The 20,903-nt window shown below is 35.5% G+C and overlaps 1 protein-coding gene across 2 annotated transcripts in view; it reads left to right on the forward strand.

Annotated features, from left to right (window-relative positions):
- The first annotated feature begins 35 nt into the window (after nt 1–35).
- tbx5a (T-box transcription factor 5a) overlaps nt 36–20,903 on the forward strand; it is a 39,829-nt gene continuing 18,961 nt past the window's right edge. The window contains exons 1-5 of one of the 2 annotated variants that reach the window (XM_066688844.1): nt 36–212; nt 4,336–4,508; nt 7,546–7,640; nt 9,564–9,683; nt 13,452–13,599. In XM_066688844.1, the coding sequence (XP_066544941.1) occupies nt 4,365–4,508; nt 7,546–7,640; nt 9,564–9,683; nt 13,452–13,599 (507 nt within the window). In that variant the 5' untranslated portion in view covers nt 36–212; nt 4,336–4,364. Of the gene's footprint in view, nt 213–1,778; nt 2,192–4,335; nt 4,509–7,545; nt 7,641–9,563; nt 9,684–13,451; nt 13,600–20,903 lie in introns of those variants that run through there. The other variant, XM_066688843.1, reaches the window with a different exon arrangement.

The following is a 20,903-nucleotide window of genomic DNA, read 5'->3' on the forward strand; positions in this document are numbered from 1 at the left end:
TAGTTTTAGGAGTACAGCTGAAAATAAAGAGCGATATTTAACGTGGTCGCTGCCGACGTTTAAATGTGTACTCTTTTCTATTTCTACCTATTTCCTCCGCCGAGGGCAGTGCAACGGTCGCTGCAATATTTCTACGCGTAGGCTCTGGAAAACATCTGAAGCTTTGTGCTTGACACGGGGAAATACAACTGTACATCACGCCTCATCACAAGGTAAGAAGTTTTCCAGCTTCGTAAAGACAACCGTACGAGTCATAGACATTTGCATCACTCTGCAGCAAAGACAGCTCTTTTGAAGTGTCAGGCTCATACGTCAGGAGACGTAGGCTAATTTCGTAATGTTTCAAGAAAATAATGAAATGACAAACGTGTATTTCACACATACAACCCGTCTCAACAACAGAAGAAAAAAACATCGTGATTCAGAAGCGATGTCCGTGAAAACAGAAAATAAGGTATAGTGCCTGTTTGCATTAAGGTTCAATCTTACGTCAGGAAATAAATACCTCAGGATTAAAAGACAATTGACTTGAAACAAGCATTGTAGTTGGTATATGTGTAATGTGTATATGGGTATGTGTGTGGATAAATGTACATGTATACACATAACACACACACACTATCTCTCTTTAAAAATGAGACTTTTACGCCTTCATTCGCCTAAACACACAATAACACTTCACAGTTACGGTTACGCACCATGGAAAAATTATATTTGAAGCCTATTTAACATTGCCTCCCACGCGTGAGGCTGGCAGACAAGGCTAAATGAGTGAATATAATGTTGGTGTTAGTGATAACTGTAGCTCAAACAATAAACTCACACTTTCCTGTATCTTTTGAAATAGGCTATTCGTGAAGCCAAAGGCCTTAGTATAAGGTCCAGGATGATGCAAACCATGTCATTTATGCATTGTCTTATCAAAAATACATCCCCAATATGTTTTTCTTCACCGCGCAGAATGAGACAGCGCGGCTGTTTACCTCGCATTGACCTATTCAACTTTACCCTCTAAATAATACATTTACAGACAACGGAGTGAGAGCACGTCAAGATAAAACAAATCCCCATCCTCCGCTGACGGCTTGATTATTTTAATATAGGAAAACCACGCGGTTTGTATATATTGTACCACTCGCATGCAATAGCCATTGAGCACTCCCGAGAAAGTCTGGGGGAGAAAATATCTTTGATCTTTCCGTTTATTTGTTTTTCTCTTTCTTTCTTCCTTGCATAGACATTTTTCCATTTTCGTTTCAATTCCGATGCCCCCCTTCCATCCCCCCCATCACCACCATTTCTGTCTCGTCTATGAGGCGTTATTTACAACTGAGCGGTCAAATGTTACTGTATGAAAAACGTGCGTGTCTTTTTGTTCGAGGAGAGGAGAAAAATAGGAGACGCAGAGGCTCTCGAGTATCCATTTCTGCTTTATTTTTCTTTAGTTGCTGTGAGTGTTTTTCATTTTTGATCGTTGATATTATGCTAGTTCAAATCATGAGCACATTTCAGGGTTAATTCTATCCTGCAAATGCTTGACTACGGTGTCTGTGTACAAGAGACAGAAAGAGGGAGACTCGGAGTAAGACGGGGAGGGAGGTGGGGTGGGGGGGCAGGGGGCTAAGGGGCTCGTAGATACGAGAGAAAGCTTTGGAGTGGATCACTACTGGTTGGACACAGGCTCTCAGCACCCTGAGAGCAACCAAAGCTACCCCCACGTCATTCCTCTCAGCGCAGTGTGTGAGTGGAGAGTGTGTGTGTGTGTGAGAGAGAGAGGGATACAGAGAGAGAGAGAGAGAGAGAGAGAGAGAAAGAGGGAGAGAGAATGTGTGTGAGAGAGGAGACGAACCTGCTCGTCTAGAGGAGAACTGTTCCTACTACAATCGGTGCAATAGCCGGGCATCGCTTGAAAAGTTTGGTATTTAGCATAAACAGAACAATAAGTACCTTTACTTTTCTAATCTCTCTTTTTTTTTGGGAACTGGAACTGGCAAGTGAACCTGGAAGTGTTTGAAAAGAAAGACATTTGTGGATCTGTCGGGTAGAGCTTTGGGGTCTTACGAGTGGAATATGTATTAATACAAGTTAGGTGGAAACGAAAAAAATAAAAAATAAAAAATAACCAAAAAGCAGGAGAGTATTTTCGCCTCCCGGGATTTACACCGCTGAACGGCTCGACTATTACAACAAGGTAAAGCAGTTTATGTCCTGTGTGTCGTATCCCTGCATTTCACTCTGTCGTGAGTAGTGAAAGTGCCTCACCGAGGTCACTGTTATTGCAATCCTCGCCCAAGAAACAGCAAGGCCTACTGCTCCTTTACACACGGCGAAGGTTCAGACAGTGTATTAAGTATTGTATAAGTTGTACTTTGTGCTTTTTCTTTTTTCTTTTTGCTGTTGACAGTTTCAATTTCTAGATTTAGTGGTTTATTATTATTATTATTATTATTATTATTATTATTATTATTATTATTATTATTATTATTATTATTATATCGAATTAAGCTGTTAATTACTACATACATACATTAATGCACACATAGATTAGGTAAGTATGCATAATACATGACCAAGCCTCAAGCAAATAAAACAACTTTAGCTTCCCCCCCCTATGCATTTCACAGACAGTACTCCAGAACACATGGACTTCCAAATTGAATAACAACCATAGTTCGTGTCTTACCCTTACACTTATTAGACTTATTAATATAAAACAAATCGGTTTATATATATATATATATATATATATATATATATATATATATATATATATTACTACATTATTCAATAGGCCAACATGTGTGTATGTGTGTTGTGTGTGTGTAGGGGTTATATTACACACAGAGACACACACATATATAGTTATGTATAATCTTGAATGTCGTGTTATTATATAATATCTGTACCACTTTTACTGAACCTAGATAAGTAGAGAACATACATATTTTATACCTGAATTCATGTTTAATTATGTCATTATCTGAATGAAACGGCATACCACTTACAGTTAAAATGGTTGTTTAAAAATATATAGCCTATATATGTATTTCTGTGGTAGCACTAAAAATAGATCTTAACTGACAACAGTGTATTCATTCACTGTGCATTAGTATTCATACAATTGCAATTGATCTGTAGGCTAATACATGGTTTAATAATTGCATTTATATACGCCATGGTCTTCAGACATTGCAACTGTGGCAAAATGTTAAAATTTCTTTAAGGCACAATTCGAAGACCTTTCGTGTTTGTTAGTAAAAAGGCCCGTCTCAACAGCAAAAGTTATAGTACACAGTTCACCGTACATGCAAAATAACAAAATAAAAATTTTAAATCATGTAACAATTGTCTTCATGCTCGAAATATAATGATTATTCTTGAAATTTTCACAAAACATAAACATATAACTGTACATGAGTTTTAACGCATTTTAGAACAGATAGAGGAAGAGTGACAGGTTAGAATTTATTCGTATTAAACCATAATCATAACATGATCAACATAACACAAATGTTGCTAAAATTAGGTAAATCAAGTTACATTATTTAGTGTAATAGTGAGTGTGATTACCATGAAGATACACATTTGACGACACGATATTTCTGTCACCTTTCATTCTGTATTTAGAAATACGTTGAAGTTTCTTTACTGGAAAAAAAAAAATATATATATATATATATATAATTTTTTATTTTTTCAGTATATATATATATATATATATATATATATATATATATATAATTGTGAAAGCATTACACGTTATGCAGGCTTTCACTGACAAAACTATCTAACAGTTAAGCGGTTTAGAAAACCCAATAGAAAAAAAAAAGTTGTATGCGTATACTTAATCATCGTTAGTACATCGTTAGCCATATTCGTTATCAACACAAGTATATATCATATTTTTATTTATGTATTAATTGTTATTATTTAAAACTATACTTGTATTTAAGTATTTTGGACTCCATTTTATTTTTCAAGGGTTGCTCTTTAATGCAGATCTGTCTGGGACCCTTATCTTTATTAGGCCTTTTCAGAAGCCCGCACGAATTAGATTAAATACCAGCCATCCTTCTTTTCGACTAGACGGACGGTGACATAACTACAGATCACTCCTAGCGTGTCCGAATTTAGCCAGGTTGTATTGTAAAATTATTTTTCAAAATCAATATGTTTGTCAGCCTAAACAGGGAACGCACTGTTTTACACAGCAGCAGCAAAAAAACAAACAAAAAAAGACATGGATGTCTAGATGAAGTCCGAAATGTTTTAGTGTCTTGTATTGTCAGTTTTTGTTGTCTATGTTTTTTTTAATTATTTTGTTTTCTTAAACAGTTGGAGGCTCGGCTGAAAGCGCGCTTGACATGGCGGATACAGATGAAAGCTTTGGGCTCCCACATACTCCCAGTGACTCGGACTCTAAGGAGTTACAGAATGAGAATAAACAGGAAAATCAAACAGGACCTACAAGCAAATCGCCATCGCCACAAACAACATACACTCAACAGGTCAGACTCAACATGTATCTACGACAATGTGTGCTTCTCGTTCCTCCACAGAAATCACCAAAGAATAAGGTGACACGCAAAAAGAAACCTTTTCCCTTAAAACAAAAACAACAATAATACTAATACATTATGATTTTGTTCAATTAGGGTTAAAGCATACCATACACAAGGTTCGGGACAGTGCTTAATAATATAAACATATATAACCCCCCTCCCAACATATATATATATATATATATATATATATATATATATATATATATATATACACACACACACACACACTAATACGTCAAAAATCTGAATTTCACATTAAATAAAACCTGCGTTGTCTTCAAATAGGGGAAATACATACTCATTAAGAACAACACACAAAAAGGCAGACAAGAACTGTGTCTGAACCCAGTGTGTTCCTGTTTTGAACTAACTTGTGTTAACTAGTGTGTTAACACCTGCATGTTCTGTATGCTATTATTTTTTAACCACAAGATTGCGTTGTCTGTATTAAAAATCACAACAATCCCTTGCCAGATGGTACGTCATATAATACACTATTACTGATCGGTCAAAGAAATTCATGGTGTTAAAGTCCATGACTAGAAAAATAATGCAAAGCGGCCCTGAAAGTTAAACAGCCTGCTCTGGGGCTGTGTAGTGATGAATCAATCCGAAAAGCTCTGCAGTCATTTAAGTCAGGGAGATTTTTCTGTATTAAATATTAAAATAAATATATCAGGTAAATGCCATTACGAATTTACATATCAACAGGACTTGATTTATTTTCTGTTTGCCACCAATAAACATGTAAATGGACGAAAGCTGTAATCGGAGTAATAAACTCTTCTTGCCTTATTATTATAATCATATTATTCTAATCAGACGCACCAAAATGTGTCAAGAATGCAAGGGTTTGCAGCTATGTTTATGTTGTTAGTGAGCAAATGACGATGTTGCTCTCTATGTACACAAGTGTGTGCTTGTTTGATATTCAGCTTTTCTTATAGGTTTTGTAAAACCGGCCAGAGAGAATAGGGACATTTTAACACCTCATATAATAATAATAATAATAATAATAATAATAATAATAATAATAATAATAATAATAATAACTTATACGGTAATACTACTACTTCGACTATTATTATTTTTATTTTTATACCACTACTGATTCTACCAATACCACTAGGTATACTGTTGTTTTGTTAGTAAAGCTATTAGCAATTGTACATGTTTTGAGAGGCATAGAATAGTATCGCGGTTCTTATGAGAATTGAAAAACTGATTTCTCGTATGTCAAGCACTGGTGCAAGCATTGAACGTTAATTTGAACGTGCCTTATTTTGGGCTACTACGCAAACATAAACACACACACATACACACACACACACACACACACACACACACACACACACACACACACACACACACACACACACACCATTCAGACTCGGTCTTATTCCTGTGGTCTCATTTCAGATATGGCAACTTGCTTACTCTGCACATGGTCAGCTTTGGTTACTTCCCTGCGTCCAACTTGATCCTATTGTTATTGGCAGCAGCACTGCATATGCGTTTGAAGAATTTGTAACATCAGAGTTACAGTGGAGTCCGTAGTGTATATGCACCAGGAATTTGGACTCCAAATAATAACAATTTCATAGTTATCAAATAGCAGTTTAACTCTTCTAAAGAAAGCAAAATGAGGATCAGGGAGAATAATCTGACTGTTTTGAGGCAAAGATTAAACTGCCGTCATGTTTTTTTTCATTTAGTTTCGGCAGTTAATTCCACTTCGATTGACAAACAGTTTCACATAATTAAAAATTAAAATCCCCCACAACCCCATTTCCCCCCTTCCTCGTACACATAGATACCCAAACATTTGTCTCAATTATTACAAAACAAAAACAAAAAGAATGCATCATAAAAATGATATCTATTATTCCAAAAACGTCTGGGATTTTTCACAATGTCAGTTTCAATTGTATGGAAGTGCACCCATTGCCTGCGAAACAGTCTGCATGAAATGACTGGGTTTTTTGTGTTATTTATTTGCCGGTTTAATCGTTTTAATCGCTTTTCACCAGGTTATATCGTACAAAGTTGAACTACCATTAGGCCACACTAATTTAAGCCAATACATTTTTAGTGTAGTTCAGACAACGTTTAAAGTAAGCTACTTTAATTTCATTATGTAAGCTTTCCTCCAAAAAGATCCAAGATTGTGTATTTCAGTTGTTTTGTGGGTTTCTAAGCAGATATTTAAGTACAACAAATATATAGTTATACATAAATACATACAGGTCTATATATGTGTGTTCAAAAGAATTATAACTTAAAATGTTTCATTGGTTGAGCTTTGATCACATTCATATTTAGGTCTATGTATTATACAAATAAAAATAAATGTTTGTTTTATTTTCAAACCCTTTCAAAGTTTTCTATGCTGTGGCTATTTGTTTTCCTAAAACCGTTTCCATTTAATTGCACATGTGCCACACAGAGATAAGAAGATACATAAAACAGATAAATACTATGCGTAAGGCGTTGGGTTAAGATCTCAGAGCAGCAAATTAACCCAATAAATAACCCAACAACTTGAGCCAACACACATAACCCAATGATTGGCTTAAAATTATAACCCAGCACTTTTTACAGTGTATATAAGGATTTTTGTTACATTGATTTGATTTAACTTGCACCACAAATCAAAATTCCCGAAGCAAAAATAGTTCAGTTAAAGTTAAAGTCAAATTTGCTAGACACTGGACAGAAACAGATACACTGTGTAAAACACAGATATATGTCGACGTGGTATTCAGATAGGGATATTAGAAGTTAATTATAAGGTTTAGCTAGATAGTGACATTAGAAGTTAATGATAAGAGATAGATATATAGATATATAGATACATAGATAGACAGTGACAGACATACAGACAGACATAAGTAAATACTGTAGTTTAATGGTGTGCATGTCGAATGTTGATTTCACTGTCCTTGATTTGCCTTAAACAAACCATACTCATTTTTAACAGGGAATGGAGGGGATCAAAGTTTACTTACACGAACGAGAACTGTGGACAAAATTTCACGAAGTGGGGACAGAGATGATAATCACCAAGGCGGGGAGGTAGGAACAACGTTTGGAATTGTATTTAAATTGTCAAGAACAATTTTGCATCTCGGCGATTATGCTGGTGTGTGTGTGTGTGTGTGTTGTGTGTGTGTTGTGTGTGTGTGTGTGTGTGTGTGTGTGTGTGTGTGTGTGTGTGTGTGTGTGTGTGTGTGTGTGATTAGGACAATTTGACAGCGATTGGTTTCTTATGTTTTTAATGTTATGATGGCAGGTTATTTATTTATTATAAGATAATGGATCAGAGGCGAGTTACATGGGCTAAGCAAAACGTGCGAAAAGGAAACTAGATTTTCAACAGTACACGAATAGAACCTAACCGAAAATGCCTAATGGCAACATTTCTGGTAAACATTATATAAGTATGTATATTAAGTGTACACCTAAGGGGAAATGCTTATATCGGTTTGATTTATATGGTATAATATAAAGGTATGAGGTAAAACTTGTTAACATGGAGGGGGTAGTGTCAGTGACTTATGTCTGGTTACCTTTAAGGTAACTTTAAAAGTAAAGGCGTGCTTTAAAAGTAAATCAGCAGTTGTGCCTGTTGCGCAGTTTTCACCTTTGTTTAACTTGTCAACCGAGAGTTGTTAACATAACATAGTGAAAAACCGTTTGTTATGTAGACCAAAGTGAAACATTTTTCATTAAATAACACATTATGCTCTTATAGATAGATACATAGATAGATAGATACATAGATACATAGATAGAGAGAGAGGCCATTTCCATAGTTCGTGTTCGTTTAAACATATTGATTATTTCAGTATTAATGCCGATGATATGTAAACATCTTGTCCTACTAGAGCTATATAATGTCTGCACATTCCCTTCACCCTTCATACAGTCACACAAAGAGGGCTTTATGTTCACAATCGGCGAGTTCTCCTCTTCTACTGAAAATAATAGTAATAATGTACTGCTCCCCACCCCCAGCCCGCTAAATAGGACCGATCTCCAAACTCAAAAGTGCCACCTGGTCAGCGTTAGTTTGTAGCAGCTAAACCCCTGCCAGACACCGGGGCCCTCAGGTTTGCAATGTGGAACCCCTGCTCTTTGAAGTCAGACTGATTTTAGGTCTTGGCAAAACTTTCTTAAATAAAGAGGGCCCTTCCGCCTCAGCTGCCAGATTTTATTGTGGTCAAAGAAACATTAGTCAATGTTACATAAATGTAAAGGGAGAAAAAAGCCCCTTACAGAGTGCAATTCGTGAATAATAGAAAACATATTCGATCTTTTGGAGTATTTGCTTTCGCTGATATTGTATCATTGTCGTTTATTTCTAGGGAATGTATTGTTTTGATAATGACTCGTTTTATATTAGAATATAATTAATATTTTTTGGATTCCAGGTATAGGCTACTCCCTATTGCAGATTAAAAATAAATGCGTCTAAGTAGAAACATAATCTATAAACTGTATGCAATGTCTAAGTATATATTATTATTATTATTATTATTATTATTATTATTATTATTATTATTATTATTATTAAAGACGCAATGAAAAATGACAAATGATGGAAATGTGATGTTTCACTTTTAGTCGTCATTTTATAAACTTACTGAAGAAAAATGCGCCAAAAAAGTTAAGGCTGGAAAACTTGGGACTCGTCCCGTTTTGTTCTGGCCTACATTCAATGGTCACGTTGTCCCAACTCAGTGTTTATGTTACCAGAGAAGAGCTTGTGTAATTCTAGGGCAAGTGTGTATGTGCTGAAGGAAACCGAAGGTATATATAAGGACTATTTAACTAAAAATTGAGGGGTTTTCAACATGGCTTTTTAAAGTCAATTTGCTTCATGTAATCCACGGATCTCAGACACCATTGGGAAAAAAACAAAAAACATGCATAACATCACCTGTCACCCAGCTCATGTATTATTATTATTATTATTATTATTATTATGTTTTACAGGCGAATGTTTCCCAGCTACAAAGTGAAGGTAACTGGACTGAATCCAAAAACGAAATATATTCTCTTGATGGATATAGTACCGGCAGACGACCACCGCTACAAATTCGCCGATAATAAATGGTATGTAACGTGAGTATACTATACTAAGACATTCAATGTAGTATAAAAAGCCTCCCCTCTCTCTCTCTCTCTCTCTCTCTCTCTCTCTCTCTCTCTCTCTCTCTCTCTCTCTCTCTCTCTCCCTCCCTCCCTCCCTCTCTCTTTCAATCTCTCTCTCCGGAATTATCTACATTTGGGGAATGCATTTACCCAACATTTTAGATATATTTCTTGTGTATTGTGGAAAAAACGTTGTAAGAAAAATCACAAATTATATCAGTCATTCTACACAAAATGGTCATGATTTATTTATTGATTCTTCCATTAATGGAAAATATTGGTACTTCTGCAAAATATAAAAATAAATAAATAAATAAGGAAACATGCAAACATGAAACTGTATCCAACATATGAATACTCATAAATGAACACTATCGTGTTTTTACCATACCGACGAACTGAGAGGATTTTGTGTTATTACTGTGTAATTTCAAAAGAAAAGAAAAAACTAAACGCGGAGGAAAAAAGGGTTTAATACAAACGACTTCGAATGTGTATATTTCTCTGTTGGATTTCATTGGATGACAGATTAAACTTGATTAGCTTTTTTCATTATAGTCCGTTTTTCAGTAGCATTATAATCTTAAATTAATGGGACTTAATGCAGCCTGTTGCTCTGTGGGAGGCCAGATGCGCTGTGATAGTACTAAAACCTCCCTTGAACAACTTTTGAATTTTGGATTCTCGGGCGCCATTTTATACATTTATACACACATACTCACTCTTGCTGGGAGGATTGCATTTCCATTGGCTCTCATACATTCTAAGTCTTCAAATAGACATACATGCGTAGAGAGTCAGTAATCTTAAACACTGGTCCACATTACCTAGTAAAAAGAACAATATTGTGTATTTGTGGCCTACTAGTACCATTGATTTCCACAATGCTGTTAGGCCTATGATAAATTGTATTGGCAGCAGAAGCAGTAGCCTAATAGTATGCTACTAGCATGCTCTTACTGAGACATTCAGTGTCATTTGTAGGTAAATAAGGTAGAAAACGCGTTAACTGCAACCACAGGAGTTCTTTTAACTGGTTTTCGTGCTTTTTGAAGACTGCATTCGTATTCTCAGTGGTGGTGCTGGTAGTAATAGTGAAATGATTCGAGAGCCTTCTTTATACATGTAATACGCCACAAATAATTGTTCTGCAAATACCGGTACCGATTGTTCCAAAACAGGGAAGTGCATGTCAAGACGGATTATAAGGTGATAATGATGAAGATTTTAGTCAATTCTGGGTCAAATGCTGTGTGACAGAAGAACAAGGAAAGCAGTATCGCTATTACCCTTTCTAAAGACGCTTTCCAATTCCATCCGCCAAATATAATTAATGTAAAAAATAAAATAACCTCCCCCTCCTCATCTTGGTTTTTGTGCAGAGAAGACATGTTGAGGCTTCGCAGCCTGACAAAGTCATTCCGTGAATGTTAGGCTATTATAACTATTATTGCTGCTAAACAACTAGTCATATAATTGGCTGATTATGTTTACGCAAAGGAAATTCACACTATTTGTTTAAATTAACGTACTTTAAACACACAATGTGTAACACATTCGAATATTTGAAGTTACAGTCCTGGGTGTTACATAACGTGTCGTGTATCAGTTTAATTTAGATACTTAAAAATAATCTTATATATAGATCATTAGTTTTCACAAGTGTACAAATGAATACTTATTTGTGCACTGTCTGCAATTTTTATAAAGTGGTTTATTAATATATATTGACACTTATCTATTGACGATCAATCAAGTAGTGCACTATTGCATTGAACCCAATTGTCATTAATAAGAGAATAAGTATTTAATATTATAAACTGTAAATATATTTTAAAAAATAATTCATCCATATCGTGGACCCAGATAAATTGCTTCCATATTACATTAATTAATGTTTTTATTTGTTTATGCATGCATTTTGTTAGGATAAAAATAAAAATATAAATTTGACAATGGCACTGAGCCCAGCTACAGATTAAATATTTAACTAAATAAGCGTTTGGTCACTAGTTAATGTCCAGGCCGGATGAATTACATCAAAACAACACCAATGGCAAGAGGACCGGTTTCCCATTGCCGATTAAGTATTCTGTGATTCCCCACTTCAATTCCTGTTTCTTTTTTTTCCCATCCCATCTTAAAGTTTTCTTCGTAAACTTTCGTATTTTTAAGACGATTCCGGTATTATTTCCCTGAGTATGTGGATTAATTTGTCCTAAATAGTATAGACCTACACACCAAGTTCGGTTAAAACTGTTACCACTGCACTGACAGAAATTAAAAAAATATATGTATTACCTTACAACACGAATACTAACACATTTGTTATGCAGCAAGTTATGAGTCTAAGGTGTTTTGTAAGTCGCCCTGGATAAATGCCAATAAATAAATAAATAAATACATACATACATACATACATACATACATACATACATACATACATACATACAAATGTATGATTCTCCCAAACTACATTGGGATTTGAACTTCGGGATTTTAAAAACAGTTGCAAAAACTCTGGAACGCGTTGACAAACACGTTATTATTATTTATTATTATTATTATTATTATTATTATTAGTAGTAGTAGTAGTAGTAGTAGTAGTAGTAGTAGTAGTAGTATTATCCTATTGTTAAACTATTTTAGTTTTCTAAAATGCGTAATGTAAGGTCACTAACAAAAGGTATATTTTGAGAATGTGTCATTTTTATTATTGTAGCTCCTTAAAAAAAGAATCACACATATATACATTCTTAGAATAGGGGAGTTTTTGTCTACCCAATAAATCAGCGTATTTTTCTTAATCATAAAAATAATGCAATGCTATTGAAATGGATAAAAGTTGAAATCTGTTCTGTAGCTTTAATAGTCATTTCTAGTTGGTTTCATTCCATGACATACAGTTTCATTTGACACTACAGCAACAACTCTCAGTCTCTCCTTCGAGAACAAAATAATTCGCTCGAGTCTCAGTTCAGACATACACCACAGGAAAATGCCATTATGCTGTTTAATAAACAAAATTGCCTTTAAGAAAACAACAACATGGTGATATCCCACGACTGAAACTAACTTAAACTGAAACTTAAACTAACAGCCAACAAATGCATGGATTAAAACAATCATTACAATTTTCAAAATGTCAGTATGGGCTAGAACATAATAATAAAATAATTCATAAAACCAATAGGCTAAAGTTTATATCGGCTGATACTAATAAAACCCTACACTGTTACTGTCAGAATGGAAAGTTACTATGTAACTGATAGTTCCTGTTCTTCCAGACTTTAAACGTATAGGTGAAGAATTGCATTATCTCGCCTGCGAAAATAGACTTTTTTGACATGCTGGCTGGTGTACAGTAGTCCATGCCAGCCTAACTGTATATATACAACACGGGAAAGAATGTGACACTGCGTGGGGGATAACTTCATTATGCAAATAGTCCAGTTTTGGTAAACCAGCAACACTTCAATGTCAGCCAGCTGGACCTATGCTTAACTCCAAATACCCTCAAATGATACTGAGGGTGGTAACGCAATATGCACAGTTGCCTGTATTCCCTGTTTATCAAAGAGATCGTATGTGCGCAATCTTGACAAGGGGTTAACCGCCACGCGTAAAATACCCAAGCCAAGTGTTTGTGGATGAAATCATGTGCATCCCGGGGGTGAGCGGGCGGTGGCGGATGAGTGTATAACACTGTGACTGTCCGCTGTGCCCCAGGTCTGTGACGGGGAAGGCAGAGCCCGCTATGCCCGGCCGGCTCTACGTCCATCCAGACTCGCCGGCAACCGGGGCGCATTGGATGAGGCAGCTTGTTTCCTTCCAGAAGCTAAAGCTCACCAACAACCACCTCGATCCATTCGGACATGTAAGTTGAACGTGTTACTGTTTTGTTGTTTTGATGTCTGCGGCCATTCTCTGCCATGATTGTTTTCCTTATAATTGAAAAATAAAGAAAATGGCAGAGATTTTGGCGTTGTGTCGTACACGCCTAAAGAAAATCTTGTTTTTTTTTGGAAAACGTCGCCCAGAATTATAGTGAAAAGATATATCAAGAAAACAATCAGAAAGAAAACGTTTAAAAGACAGTAGTTAGACACCCTCAATATTGCTTTAATTTTTAATTGACCTCATTGGTCTTTCTTCAAACTTTCATAAAAACTAAACTAACATAATACGCTTGCAAACAATAGGCCTATTAAAAAAAAAGTATTCTTAAATGCTATATATTACATAACAGTATAGTGACAATATGATTTCCAAAGCAATTTAGTTTTAGCGATTTAAAATTATTATTTCAAGTATTTCTAATGACTTTTTTCATTTTTGTTTAATTATTCATGATATTTCTGCTAGACATTTTTTTTTCTATTATGAGCATATGTCATGTTAAGTGCTTAAATACGTAGGGAGCTAATTACAAATATGTAACAACGGTTTCTCGGTTGTGATGCGGCATTCAATATCATTACTTGAGCATTGGATTTTTGGGAATGCTTTATATAGATATATTTTAAATCATTCAACCAAACTAATTCTGAGGGGGTGGGTGCATGAAAATATAACACGTCATCTTTTGCTCCTTAAATTGTAAATATGAAGATCTAGAAAGATTAAAATAGATTGGCATCAACTGACCCCCCGTTTTTATTTCAGGAAAGTAACTAGCCTGCCTAATTAGCATTCTTTAATCAATTCGAAAGACGCAGTTACTGCCGTCCAAACCTTAACGACGTTGTAAAAAACTAACACACCACTTGCGTCACAGATCTCCCTTGATACATAGAATTTGATATGCCGGTTCGGAAACTAAAGTTGTTTCAAAAGAGTTCAATAGGCCCTATTGGATTTCATGTCCAAATGAAAGAGGCTTATTCTAAAACCATATTTTTATTATTATTATTATTATTATTATTATTATTATTATTATTATTATTATTATTATTATTAAGAACTATCATTTTGGTTATACTTTTACAAAAAGACACATGCAGGCAAACGTATTATGTAAGGGATACAAATCTTAAAGGTTTATTTAGAAAGAAAAGAAAAACAACATCTGGCATTTACAAATAATAAACATTCAGGTGCTTAGTGCCAAATTCACAGGTGTGTGAACTGAATGTCACATCAGACTTTGTCACTGATTAAAATCTATAAATCTTCGGAGGCTGTGAAAATGCCTCAATTTTTAACTTTCGTTCTAGCAGGGTAGTATCCATAATTGAATGATAAAGTTATTCTGTTTGTTTCAATAAAGAGAAATTCTAATTCCAGACATGTTAACAAATCTTATCCACCTACCCATCTATAATTGCTATGTGAATGTGGCAGCAATAATTAAAACTGCATTCCCTGCTCAATTTGTTTACGTACTTTGTCAATATAGATGTATATTAACATAACGCAGTACATATGGGATTAGCAATATCACATATGCTATTGTTTAACACCCTCAGATCCATAATAGAGCAATTTATCATTACAAACGTAGTGGAAAGACTATGTAAGTGTGTGGATTTCCATATCTATATGAAGAAAAATATACTGTATACTTAGTTTTATTCGTGAGTTTTAAATATTTTTCAGCATTTAGATCTGTCATGGTTAGCAGCAGTTAACAGATGTATATCACTTCAGGAATACTGCTGTCATGAAATATCAGAAAATATTATAGTTGAATCTGAGCCTTTTGTAAAACTTCAAGGCTTTAACAGTGATGAGAAGAACTCCAATATGCTGGGTGGAGGGCAACAAGTATGCTAAAACAAATTACACATTTCAGTGTTTCAATGCTGAAATCATTCTTCCAGTGAAAGTTGTATAGCATAATGTTGATAATGTGTAGTATGTAAAACGTGTCAAGTTAAATGCACACATAAAACTGGCATTTGCTTTAGATAGTATTACAACACCAAGGGATTTAGCATTTGTGGATTGTGGTGGATGGGAATAAGCAGCAATGAAGTAGCTATATGTCACCAAATCTAGTACAAACCCAGTATGGTGTGTACTTGAAAATACATTAGTCATTACAGATTACTTACCTCTCACACCAAACCTGGATCCCAACATATCAATTCTCTGCCAGGGCAGGGATGGAGGTGTGGACAATATCCGAACATTTCTTCTGCTCTCTCTGGACCTTTACAAAGTCAGTGCAGTAGCTGGAAACACAAACAAATATAATGTGTGTCATATTTTTAAAGCCAACTGGAGTCAGTGAAATTAAATAAAACAAAACAAATTGTGATAGCATAACTGTACAGTACTTTATTTGGGAATACTTTATATATATATATAAAACAATGGTTTTAACTTGTACAATATATTTAAATTCAGCATTCAGCACACAATCTAGTTTGTGTCATGAAATTTAAAGTCTTCTCACATGAATTTAGTGCCTATGTCTGTATTCAAACTCTTTTGGGGTTTAGCACTTGCTATTGTACCCTTGCAACAGGGCACAGTTTGTATTTTATCAGTTTATCAGAATGTAGACTAGTAAGAAGGCTTCCCTTATCACCTTCTATTATAAGTAACAGGAGATCACTTTAAAATTGCATGAACAATCCCCACTTCAGAAATGCACTACACACTTTAACACACATCTCACAAGTCCCCAAAAGGAAGTTTACTTCAGAGCCTGTGAGATGGCCTCTCTGTTTCCCCTGTGTCCTCTGTCTGTGTGCAGATCTGCAGGTTCACTGCTGACAGTGTAGGCTACTTGCTACCTATGATTTCATAATATTGATGTCAACTGTCTGTAGACATCTAAAATGTTGTGTTTTGAGAGACAACTGGGAATCAGAAACAGCAGATTGTTGTAACAATTAGTGTATTTACTTTTGTTTCCAAAACAAGGAAAGATATAAACAAAATCTTTGTTGAATATATATATATATATATATATATATATATATATATATATATATATATATATATAATATGTAATATTAACAGTATGCAAACTTGTAATAGGAGATTTTAGTGCACTGGATTCATGTTAGTGAATCTTATTTATGTACTTTGCATGTTTAAAGACATGACACTGGAAGACTACCGAAAGAAACCACAATCCATTTTGATTTACATTACTGTCAGTATGCTCTATTAGATTGGTATACAATATTAGATTGTTTCAGGGTGCATTCTTTTAAGCTAAGATTGAAATGTACCATGCTTCCTTGATCATATTAAGATTGCACATCTAACTGCTAGTGCTGTACAATGGGAATTTTAAAAGAACATAAAAACAAGAAGAAAAACATTATAAATGTGTTGTTCCGCTCTTGAGACAGCATCTGGTTCAGGAGCCTCTAACGATTACATATAGAGTCATTTAGGTTTTGGAGGTTAGAAGCACAGCACTACATAGAAGATGTACAAAATGAGGGTTCCATTAAACACATTTATTGCACATGCCTTTAAATAACACACTGATCCTTCACTGTTCCTCTGTTCACAAGGAAAACCTTATATTTTGCCCTAACCCATCTATCATATATCAGACCTGCACATGTTTGTAGAATGATCCATTCTACAGGCAGAATAGCATCTGAATATGGTTTTACAGTGAGAATGCATAAAGAATGCAGCCAGAACAGTTCTGATGGCCTGCAGTGGTTCCTAGCAGACACCCTTTTCTGTGCTGATAGGGTGTAATGGGAGTTGTAAAAGGAATATTGGTATCTGACCAAAAATGCCATGATCGATTGACTTGCATGTTGTTCCAGCTGTTGAAAAAAACTTTTTTTATTGCAAGTTTTCCAGACTGGCAATTTTTCAGTATCAGTTACCACGGATATATAAAATCTGTCAAAACCCTTTCTTATGACACTGTTTGCCATCCTAAGCAAGGAAGAAAGCATGAGGCAAGTCGTTTTGTGGAAGGGTGAAAGTATATATTGTAATACGGCATTCGGAAACTCTAATCTGACCCTGTATACAACATAAAAGGAAAATTCACCAATTCATTCCTTTTCATAACATTGAAATTATAATTCATTATTGATTTAAGATATGACATTATAGGAATACTAACAAGCCTTTAAGGCACTGTTTTAAAGTTTTTCCTTCATTTAGATTTATACTGAGATCATTTGGTTGTCTCAGATTCACTTGAAAGTTTGTTTTGATCTTTTTGACATGCAGGCACCTGGGTATTGAAAAGTCCAAGTGAAATCAGTTCAGTAAGCTCATCCTATGAAAAAATAACCATAGTCAGACAACCCAGAGGACAATGACAGGCCAAGGATTGATAGCAAGGCATCATGAAGCCCTCTTTCACCTTCTAAGTGGGTGGTCCCAGGAAAAGACAGGGGCCCATTTACAAAGGCACGATGGGGAAGTGTGATCTATAGCTGCCTCTGCAGTACCTGTGCACACAATACAGGAACCCTTCAAGTGCATCTGTCTACCATGTGATAGTCTTGTGTATCATTGATATTTGACCCTTTTATTTGGAAACAACTTTTCCAAAACTGGATATCTCACATGCATATAAAAATGCATAACAATTGCAGCACCTTTAGGCAAAGATGTATATGTTCTTAAAATTGTCACCTTTTTAATACATGTTTTTATTTACTTATATTTTTAATGTAGGATGCATATAGAGTACACAGGCGTCTAATAACTGCATGATTCAACAGTAAGCCCTGCACCGAGATCTGGCTTCACCTTACAGCAGAGAATCCTACTTTATCCATCAGTGGCTGCTAAAGTATGTCTTAATGACAGTGCCGCACATAGTAAAGTATAGATATTTTCAATATGCATTTCTGGGGCAGTGTGATTAACCACTTGTGCCTGCCAGAATGCACACATTGCATAAGTCAATGCCCAGGATGCATGTGGTACATTCATGCTACATTTCTGAGGTGCTGTTGTACTGGTCCCTCCGTTAGTCGAGGTCTGTGTGGGGAGCAGGATGGAGAAGCTCATTAAAAACGGGATAAATAAGACCATTCCTACAGGGCCACGGCAAAGCCAACTAAAACAAATCGAGCACTGCAGCAATGGAACAACATTGAGCTTAAGGTCTCTTTGTGTTGTTCCACAATCAGATTACCATTTGAAAACTTACATAAATAAATGCAAACATACATCCCAAAATAAATATACACATACATACGCGCATAACATAGCGTACACAGGGAGAAATATACTACCACGGTCCTAAACGGAGTTATGGCTGGCAAAAATAATAATAATTAAAAGACAGCAAAACAAAAAAAACAAATATACATTGCATGTCGAATGATTTCTAACGTGGCTGCTTTCTCGTTCATGCAGCTTTCTGAGTCAATGTTCATTTTAGCATAGACGAATTCTGATGTGTATAGGCTAAATTGCGGCTTGTCATTTTATTGAATAACTGGTTGTACGGTCCACATACAATTAAAAGTGGATTATGCTGAGATTTGCAGCCTCTGCTTTGGATTCATTAGGAACAATGGTATGATTAATAACCCATTATGCAGAATCCCCTGAATGGTGGCTCCACATACAGCACCACATTCTTTTTTATTTTGTATTTTGTGTATAGTGACCTATATCCCTAATTTCTTAGGTTTTGGGGGTTTACAAATGTAGTCAGGGAATGCCATTGAAAAGGTGATATTACATTGACGAACCTCTTTTCGTGAAGACTCATTTTGTTGTTATGCGTGGTTATAACCAAACCGCATTTTCGGACATATTCATTTATTTTAATATTTTGTATAGCTTACTTTTAATATATATGTGTGTGTCTGTCTGTGTATATGCGTATGTGTGTATGTCTCTGTGTGTAGTGGGAGCGGTAATTGCGGCATAGTGTCCGTCTAGCAAGCGTCTTCCGAGTTATTAATTACATAGATCTTCAAAGGAATAAAGGTCGCTGACTTTTCTGTTGTCTATCAGTTGATCTGAGAGCTCTGTTAGAAACATGGGGACCTTTAACATCAGGGTTACGGAATGTTTACAGCGAGACCACAAATGCGAAAGGCTTTGTTGTAGACTGACAGATACAGTCTATATCAACTGGCAATAAGTCAACTGCCTGCTACACATGTTTTAAAATTCATCAATGGCCTATCTTTGATCATGGAAAACATGCCATAGTTGGACGCACAGCAGTGATTTGGAAGTAATAGTTTGAGGGTTTTCTTTTAAAGGGGCATTTAAAACGACGGAGAATGACCTCAAATGTTGATGCACAAGTTGTAATGCATTGGTGTGATGTAGCTTGAATTTCTGGAATCGTGTCTTCTGCTACACACTCACACACACACGTCCTAACACACAGCTCTCATCCCTGTGACTAGTATGGACCATGCTAGACCATGTGATGGAGGGCCTTTCCGGTGAACAAACAGTAGCTTTTGCAGAATGCCTTTGTAATGATATAAGATGCCCCCCAAAAGCAAGGGGGCAATCTCCTCCTACTGTGAAGAGGCGGGTAATGAAACGAGCCTTTTAAACAAACTGAGGGGCACAGCCAACAATGAGGGACTTCAGAAAACAAACTGCGCTGCTGGCTCTCAATTAGAGTCGCTGTAATGAAATTAAAAACTATTAGATCGTTCACCACTGATGTCCACAGCTATCCGAAACGTCAAAGCAATTTGGCTTACACCCTTGGATGAGAGGGCTTGGCTAGAAAAGATGACTTCTCGGAGCCGTGGACGGCGCGGATCTGGCTGGACAAACAGCGTCTTTCTGTCGCCAAGGCCCTCAGTAGCCACAATCGAGAGAGAGAGAGAGAGAGAGAGAGAGAGAGAGAGAGAGAGAGAGAGAGAGATATGAACTCCACTAACGTGTACAGTGACCATTTTATGATAATTATGATGAATTGAAATGTGGGCTATATTTGTTCTTCCCCATCAGTTACATTTCTTATATTTATATAGGCTATCACATTTTTTAATTACTGAACTTCATCTTTATAGACATATATTAATTTAACAGAAAAAAGCAAAGCTGTTTAAGTGTTTAAGGTATCATAGTATGACTTTATGCATTTATTTCCTTTAAAATCTGAAAATTGATTACCCACAATAACCAAAACGTATTATTATTATTATTATTATTATTATTATTATTATTATTATTATTATTATTATTATTATTATTATTATGCCCTTCAAATAATGTAGTTGTGTCAATGACCCATCCCTTTCAGTAAAC

Source organism: Amia ocellicauda, chromosome 17 (assembly GCF_036373705.1).
Source record: "Amia ocellicauda isolate fAmiCal2 chromosome 17, fAmiCal2.hap1, whole genome shotgun sequence".
NCBI lineage: Eukaryota > Metazoa > Chordata > Actinopteri > Amiiformes > Amiidae > Amia > Amia ocellicauda.